Below are 9,163 nucleotides of genomic sequence, written 5' to 3' on the forward strand. Positions count from 1 at the left end.
TTCCTCCCCAGGTGCATCACTTTGCACTTGTCTGTGTTGAACATTAATCAGTGTACAGTGCTGCTACTTTGCAGTGCCAGGGCAAAATTTGCTATCAGGATTTCCTGGTAACAAAAAAAATCTTGGGGAAAAAAGCAGCACAACCCACACCAAAGTGGTGAGTACCGGGACGATGTAGAGATAGGGGAGCAGGCAGCCTGTGGCCTGGTCTCCTGTCTCCATGCACTACAAAGCTCCCCAGCAGGCAGCCTTGGGCTGACTGCTCCCCTGTCTCTGCATACTCCAATGGTGGGGGTGGGCTTAACTGCAGAGCTGCTTCATTGAGGCATGTGTAGCCTCCAGACCGAGGCACACTGCACCCCAGCCAGTCACAGCTGTAATTACAGCGCATTGGAGCAACCTCACTGCTCATGTATAGGTGCCAAAATGTATTAACAATTTCTGCCCTACAATAGGTGTCTGAAGAACAGAAAACTAATTAAAAAAAAGTGAATTTTAAAACTGCACTTAGCACTGTGATGCAATGACAATATCTTGAGATTCTAATTTATTGCAAAATAATATTTTAATTATTAAAACATAAAATAGTATTTTATTTTCCAAAATAACAGGAAAAATTAATGAAGATCACACCCTTATATGACAATGCCATAGTATACTATATTTTCCACATAAGATATGCTTTTTACTTGTCTACCTATAGAAGACAGTGTCCTTGGAAAATATTTTTCCTTACTAGATAGGTCCTAAAACATTTTCCAACTGCTGCCCTTGTTCCACACAAAATCTAAACATCAGCATTTATAAAAAGTTAAGTCACAGTGAAACAATACCTATGACTTAAGAGATTAAAAGAAAAGGTCAATTCTAGTAAAATTGATTAGCTTTAGAATTAACTTAAAACCAAGTAAAATGGGTGAATTAAAATAATTAGTCTACGAATCAGTTTATTACAAACTTTAGAGGTTTTATAAAGCAAAATGGTTAGTCCACTTTATTAAATCAGTGAACCCTTTGAATACAAATGTCACTTCAAAGCAGATCAAAATGACTGAATATCATTCTGTTCTACAGTCCAAGGAAAGATCACAGAGAATGTGGCTAGGTAGACCTTACTAATCTTAATTAATGGAAAAAAATATCTCATTAAAACTTTCCTACTACAGTAAAAGCCACATTATCTGGCACCTTACAAACCGGCATGCTCTACTAACTGGCACGTCAGTCGACGCAGCCAAAGTGAAACCGGAAGTGCCAACAGTGGCATCTGGTCCTAAGGAGTCTAAGTCTTATTGAAAGTCTTTGGACCCTAGTATTTTATCAGCTAACTTCATAGGATTTAAGGATTTAAGAGTATAGGCTAGAAAGGACCTCCTGAGCCAATGAATCCAATGTTGTCCCAGGCACTACATCATACCATCACTTCCATAATGTTAGCAAATTCTGCCTGCAAAGCAGTTAAGATATTTTGCCCCTAACTCCTTCAGTCGGAAGGCTGTTCCAGAAATGGATTTCTTTAGTCTTTTTTTCTCTCATTCTGGTATAGAGCTACACTGATATATCAGTTGCCTATCGGATTGGCACTGACCTGGCAAAAAGCAAAATTTCCCTTTTATATTTACACTTAATATAAAAGGGAAATTTACATTATTGGCTATCAGCTTTTTTTGGCCATTGTAGCAATAATGTTCTCTGATAAGTATGCCTTCTGGCTGTGGCCCCTGGATGCCAGGGTTCCCTCCCATGAGTCAAGGTAACCCCAAATACACCCCCATCCTCTCATGGGCAGGCTGGGCTGGGCTGGAGCCAGAGCAGCTGCTGTGGTGTTCCAGGTGCTGGCACAGTGATGACTGTGGGCTGGGGCCAGAGTGGGCCCTGTAAACGGCACCAAATTCCACAAATGTGACTGGGACAGGGGGAGCAAGCTGCCCGGCCCAGCCCGGTATGACTCAACCCAGTTATCAGATTGGTATCGGCCGATATGACTGGTTAATAACTGGCTACTGGTATTGGCCATGAAAATCTTTATTGAGGCACCCCAGTCTGGTATCTTCGCTCCTATTCCCAGTATACCAATAGAGAGCAACCTCTCACTCCATTTTGCTAGACTGAATAAGCCAATGTCTTCTAGTCTCCTTTCATAAAATCGGCTTTCCATTTCCTTGCCCATCCTAGCAGACCTTCACTACAACTGGTTCAGTGTCAATGTTTTTTGACCGTGGGAAACCAGAACCGAATGCAGTGAGATGAGGTTTCAGTAGGACTTTGTATAATGGCACCAAATAAGTCTCAATTTATACTGAAAGTACCTTTCCTGATGTTTTCCTAGAATTGCATACATCTTTTTCATAACCAGGGAGCACTGGTAACTCATTTTAACTGCACAGTGTAGTCTGCTTCTTCCTTATTTTCCACTTCTTTATAGAGCTGAAGAACCATTTTTTTTAATATGAGATGAAATCCTGGTCCTTGAAGTCTTTGGCAAAATGTCATTGTCTTATGTGTGGGCAGATTCAGTCTTAAAAGTCAGAAAAACATACAAAGTAGGGTACTTTTTCTCTAATAACATAATGAAATATACTTGCCATTCCTTGGAGGTAGTAGTGCTATTTTTATTTAATTGCTGGTACAGTTGCTCATTTTCTTTCACCAGTTCTTCTACTCTTACCCTAAAATTCTTCATCTCTTTCTGAAATGCAAATGAATCCACAAATAAAAACTGCAAAATGTATATATTTTGCTTCATTTTCACTTTATCACAAACATTTTCACTGATACACATCTGAGTACACTTATGTCATCTATAGAAGAGCAGCACGTTGGCTTACTTATTATCCATCTTTTAATTCAGCTTCTTAGTATACATGTTGCTTAAGGAAGCATATGCAAATTTAGCAAAATATATACTCTTTTGTATGTCAGATTTTGGCCTGAGAGAATTTGAAATATCCAAGTTCTGGAAAATGGATGATACTGGACTTAGAATCAAGTAAATGTGCTACTTAAGAGGAAGTTTCCCCCCCCCCATTCATCATTGGGAAAACAAAGCTTCATCTTGGAATCAAGTATCACAACTGTGAGAAATGACAGTGCTGGAAGCTCAGCTCAGGCAGGGACAGCAGCACCAGGTCTACTCCTTAACCAGATTTCTCCCCTTCACCCACCCCTACTCTTCCTTCTCCCTCCCCTCCCTTGCTGGGAGGAAGCCAGGTAGGGGAGGAGTCTGCATGCTGCTGCTGCTTTGGTCTTCAGTCTGCCCCATGTGGCAGGAAATAGCTATGCAGGGGGCTGTGCGCTGTGCCCTACTCCAAACCCTGCTCTCTTTCCCCACTTCTCTTTCCATGGGGTGAAAAAAGAAGGGGATGAGGTGCAGGGAGGATGGCAGGGAAGAAGACATCTGTACGATGCTAAACCAGGCTCCCAGCATAGCTGCTTCCTGCAACATGGGAAAGGAGTGGTTCTGGATCAGTAGAGAAAGTAGCAGGAAGAGGAGGAGGTAAACTATGGTGTAGTACTCAGCTGGACGGTATGGGATGAGGGGCAGGATGCCTGCTTCTCCACCCCTGTTTTCCTCCTACCTCAGCTTTCCCCTTCCTTGCCCCTGCCTTCTTTTCCTCACCCATTCTTTCCTCACTGCCTCTGCTTCCGCTGCATCTGCCCCCTTGCTGCTGCTTTTCTCATTGCCTACCCTCCTGCAGCAGTGGGGGACAAATTTAAGAAACTCGCTCAATAATTAGATTCTAGACATGGAAAATTAGACAAATTTATAATTTTCCGTGTCTAGAATCTAATTACTTGGGGGTCGTCTTACATGCAAAGTCATCTTAGAATCAAGTAAATATGGTAATATTACTAATAACTATTAGTATACTTGATTATTGGAAAAAAAGTGGGTGAACATACAGTAACAGAGCCCTAGATGTCTCCTGTTCTCTCTCAACTTGTGAGGATGCACAGTATGAAACATGAAGGGTTCTGCTCAAAGACTGTATTGTATGTTCTCACATAAAACAGGTATCACCTGGGGAAAACTGGGGTGAACATTATATGCAAGAAATACTGATCCCCACAGGTCTGGAAACTGGCAGCAGGGAAGCAATGATTGTATTAACTGCTGCGGCTTTAGGACCCATGGCACTTAATACTGCCAAATTTCCAGAGCTGTGGCCAGATCTATGGCCAGACCCCTGGCCAGATAACATGGCACCGAACACTGCCTTGAACCCAGAATACAGCCTTAGACTCAGCATGCGGAGTCCAGCTGTAGCTGGACACAGAATGTAGCCCCAGACTCAGTGCACAGCCCTGACACAGGTGCAGAGTTTGACCCATAATTTGGTCCTAGACCTGGTGTGCCACATCAGGCTGGTGTGTGGGGTTGGGCCATGGCCAGACCTAAAACAAGGCCCCAGATCCACGGTGTGAAGTCGGCCCAGCACATGGACCCAGACCTGATGCACTGGATTAGTTACTCATCTGTCCCAGAAGGTAAGAATTTTTTTTCTTCAACACATCTGTTAGAACCAAAATGCATATTATATGAAGAGGCATGCTATGCTATATGCAAGAAAATACTGGCTTGGAATATGAGCATGGCTCTAGAAGGTCCCTGCAATCTATGTGCACTTCTATAGGTAGGCTTTAAACAAACCAGTCACTGTTTTCCACAGATACAGTGACCAGGAATTCCTACAGACAGCAGAAAGAGCAAGTGGTCCAGAGACTTAATAAGGCAGCAGGGCACCCAGGGCAGCTACTTTTCCACACCCCCCCACCCAAGTCACCATCTGGGACAGTTGCCCTTGTTGCCATGCCCTAGTTAACTTTACTTGAATGGTAACTATTTAAGACGGTTCAAATGTAACACTTGTCCGTAGCCTAAACCATCATAAATAGACCTGCTCTGTCAAACCCAAAAGCCTGTGACTGGAACATAACTACAGAACGGCTGCACTTCATCCTTTCGGGGGGTTCCACATAAGATAGGAGGGTGAATTCCTTCCATCCCAGCTACACCTTAGATCCCTCCATGGAACACTTTCTCTCTGGTTTTCATTCTGAGGGTAACATTTTTGTACAGTGTGCTGAATGCTCAATGTTCACAAAATAGAACAATCAGGCAGAAAGGAAAATGGCTCAATGTGTATTCAAGCAAAACCAAATCAAAATAAGCTTTAATTTTAGGCCTTAATCAGTGCTGACAGGGTCCCCACATGGACTTCAGTAGCTTGTGTTGTGTTCCTATTTGTTTCAACTTTGCTGCAAAAAAGTTTGTTTGTTTTTTTAAATTGCCAACTTGCCTCATGTGCAGCATTTAAATCATCCTTTTCTCTTATTCTGTCTTCATATGCCAGCAGGAGAGGTGACAAATATTTCATATCCAACTGAAGAAAAAGAACCAAAGCATTTTAATCTATGGAAATATATTCAAAAGCATGATGTTATAAATATTTTAGATTTTTTTTTCTGTTCCATATTTAACTTTTCATGTGAACAGATTCAAACCTTGGTTTAAGTAAAATGAATGCATGAAGCTTGCAGAAAAAGATAATTTCTTTGCAAGTTCTTAGTTGGTCTAATAAAAGGTATCATCTCTGAACCAAGAGTTCTGGAGTTTTGCATTTCTTTCTTGAGCTTCTAATGTAGAATTCTACATGACACACAGGCCAATATAATGCCTAAGGTTGATGATAACTAATTTTATACTGTACATACAGAAGTAAGGCTTGATTTTTTTTATACTGAACTCTCTCTCTCTACCTTTATCCATAAGAGATTCCATTGGGAGGTCAGGGTACCCACTAGCTTATCAAATTGCTTGTAATTTGCAATATGAAAGATACCCCACGTGGATTAAGAAAACTCAAAATATCATTACCTTAAAAGGCACTTGAAAGTGCTCAGTAGCGTACTTCCCAGGAGATGACCCAGTATTTTAGTCAGTACTTTGTAGCCTGTCGGCCAAATTCCAGCTGTCATGAATATACATAAATAAGAAAACCCATACCTGGTGAGGGAATGGTCATTTGATATATTCTAGTCCTGGCTAACTGAAAAATAATGGGTGTCAGCCTCCATGGGTTCTTTATGGTTTTGAGTGTGGAAGAGACAAAAGGACCAGGAGGTAGGCTACTTTTAAGGCAAATTCACTGAATGAACTTCTATGCACTCACTTGGTTTGAATTATTTCTTTCCTCAGCATGTATGCTCTGTGCAGGTAAATGTGTAGGGATAGTACAAACACTCCTTGGCAACTATGAAAATGACTTTGCAGAAATATTTAAATGAACCACTTGAGAGCAAACACTGAGGGACAGAACAGGGACCTACCATTTTTTCTTGTATACAACATGCACATTCCAGGCAATAACCAGCTGCTGGAAGCTGCAGTGCATGTTACAGGTGAGACATACAGTAAGAACAGATTCTGCTGCTTGTGGGCAAAAGTGAAATTTACATCTGAGCAACTTTCTGCAAGCAGAACAATGAGCAGGCTCTGCTCCCTAGCTCCTGCTACTCATGTTATAAATAGACATTGTATTTGTCCCACAACCAGCTATGCTGCAACTTCTGCCATAAAAAAGAAGTCGTGAGATTGGCATGTTGACATTTCCTTTACAATCGCATTTAGAACAGTAGGAAAGTAGGGCTGAAAGGGACTTCACAAGGTAATCTAGTCCATCCCCCCGCTCAATGCAGGAGCACCCCTGACCAACCCATCCCAGCTAAGTCTAACCCCCTTTTGAAAGGATGGAGATGCCACAACTTCCCAAGGTAGCCTGTTCAAATGTTTGACTATCCTCAAAGTCAAAAAGGTTTAGGTTCTAAAAAATTTAGATTTAGAAAATTTAGGTTCTAATCTCCAACCTAAATTTCCACTGCTGCATCTTGAGAGTGATTCTAGTCCTATTCCCTATGACCAAAGAGAAAAGCCCATCTCCATCTTCTATAATCGCTGTAACAGGGAGTCAGAGGCTCTAAGTACTTGAAGGCAGAGGCAGCAGCAGGGATAACCCGGGGGGGACAGGGGGAGACCTGCATGTTGTCAAATGGCTGTGGAGATGGCTTGGTCAGGCAGCCCAGGGAACTGCAGGCTGTGAGTGCCTATTGCTGGGCCCAGCAATAGTACAATAGGGCAAAAGGGCCTGCCCAGCAATAGTACAATAGGGCAGAGCCCTGCTTGAGCAGCAGGGACACTGCTAAGGCAGGAAAGGTAGCAGCAGTAAGGTGACCTGAAAGCAGCCTGGTTATCAAGTCCAGAATGGAAACCCTATAGCTGGCTGGGGAGCCACCTGACAGGAAAGGGTGGGGCTTTAGAAGCACATAGAGCCGGTGCCTGAGGGTTGTCAGGCAGCCTGGCCCTGCAGGTGGCAAAGAGGAACTCCTGAGCAGGATGGCTCACTGCTACCTGAGCTGCCTTGGGAACTGCAGGTAAGGAGCTTATAGTCTGCAGGGATGTGTGACCCAGTATAAGGAGAGTTCTAGTTGTAGCCAGTGGCTAAGCTACATTGTTTCAGCTTTATACCTGTGAACCGGAAGTGACTGCAAGGGGAGGAAAAGGTCACAACAGTGCCCAAGGGGCACAAGTGGCTAACAGGGCCCAAGCCGGAGCTGTAAGAGCAATAGAGGTGGCCTGAAACCAGGGAGGGCTAAGGGGCAGAACCCGAGAGGTGAAATGACGGCCAAAAGCCCAGAGGAATAAGATGGATATGACTTGAAGCTGGAAGGGCTCAGGCCATAGCCCAAGAGGGATAAGAACCAGGGCCAGCTGCCTAATGTTCAAAAGGCCAAGGAACCCAAAAGGATGAAACCAGAGTCTGGGAGGGTGAGACTAGAATTGGAGCCCAGAAAGCAGGTCCAGAGCCCCAGCTTGAGGAAGGGGGCAGAGGCCAAAAAGGCTGAGGCCCCAACAAGGGTTGAGAGGCTGAAGAAGGCTTGAGGAGAGTGACTGGCTGATAACATCTGTGGTGGTCCAGTAGAGGGTGCTCCTGAGTTAAGCTGCCCACCTCACTGTGCCTGACCACCTTCCAGGCTCCAAGTGCCTCCTCAGGGGCACCTCACGTCTGGCTAACCCCCTTCGTGAAGCACACCTGCAAACCTGGGGGTAACAACGCCACCACCAAGGGTCTGGATTGATCTTGGCCCTGTGCCCCTGCGAAACACAGGCCAAGTAGTCCTTGAGGATACTTGACCCGCTGCAAGAACTGGGGGTGTTTCCCTCAGTCTGAAGCACAAATAGTGGTATCCCTTAGTCAGCCAGACCAAGGGGACCCAAGGCATAATCTAGACCCTCTCCCAATAAGTCTCCCATGCTAGGTACACAAAGGAGAACTTTACTGGTTATAAGGAGTAGGGTTGGAATAGGGTACAGGGTAGAGCAATATCAGCAAAATCCCTTAAAGCAAACATGTATTCATAGATTTCATAGACATTCGGGCTGAAAGGGACCCCGGAGGATCATCGAATCCAGCCCCTGCTCCAGGGGCAGGAAGTCAGCAGGGATCATAGGATCCCAGCAAGATAAGCATGCAAATGAGTCTTGAAGGCGTTCAAAGTGGGTGCTTGAACCGCCTCTGGCAGCAGTCTATTCCAAACCTTGGGGGCTCGGACAGTAAAGAAGTTCTTTCTTATGTCAGCCTGAATCAGTCACAGCAGAGTTTGTGACCGTTTGATCTCATCATTCCTTGGGGTGCTCTGGTGAACAGATGTTCCCCCAGATCCTGATGAGCACCCCTGATAAACTTATAGGTGGCCACCAGACCACCCCTGAGCCTGCGCTTTTCCAGGCTGAAGACTCCCAGAGCTCTGAGCCTGTCATTGTAAGGTCTGTTTTGCTGACCTCTGATCATGTACGTGGCTCTCCTCTGCACTCTCCTAAGCTTCTCCACATCCTTTTTGAATTGTGGAGCCCAAAACTGGACACAGTACTCCAGCTGCAGCCTCACCAAGGCCAAGCACAATGGAAGAATGACGTCCCAGGATCTGCTTGAGAAGCATCTATGGATGCAAGCCAGCGTTTTGTTCATTTTACTAGATGCAGCATCACATTGAAGGCTCATGTTCATCTTGTCATCTTGAAATCTGGGTGAGGGGGATCCCCTACCCTCCATCAATGCTGACCTCGTGAAGGAACACCTTGAGAAGCTGGATACCTTCAAGTCAG

The 9,163-nt window shown here is 44.3% G+C and overlaps 1 protein-coding gene across 4 annotated transcripts in view; it reads right to left on the bottom strand.

The window, feature by feature from the left end:
• CEP89 (centrosomal protein 89) overlaps positions 1 to 9,163 on the bottom strand; it is a 104,529-nt gene that overhangs the window by 53,127 nt on the left and 42,239 nt on the right. For all 4 annotated transcript variants that reach the window (XM_019535835.1, XM_019535836.1, XM_019535839.1 and 1 more), the window contains exons 11-12: positions 5,301 to 5,384; positions 2,586 to 2,689 (exon numbers count right to left, since the gene is read on the bottom strand). In XM_019535835.1, the coding sequence (XP_019391380.1) occupies positions 2,586 to 2,689; positions 5,301 to 5,384 (188 nt within the window). The remainder of the gene's footprint in view (positions 1 to 2,585; positions 2,690 to 5,300; positions 5,385 to 9,163) is intronic.

This window comes from Crocodylus porosus, unplaced genomic scaffold, assembly GCF_001723895.1.
Source record: "Crocodylus porosus isolate Cpor-Errol unplaced genomic scaffold, CroPor_comp1, whole genome shotgun sequence".
NCBI classification, from domain to species: Eukaryota; Metazoa; Chordata; order Crocodylia; family Crocodylidae; genus Crocodylus; species Crocodylus porosus.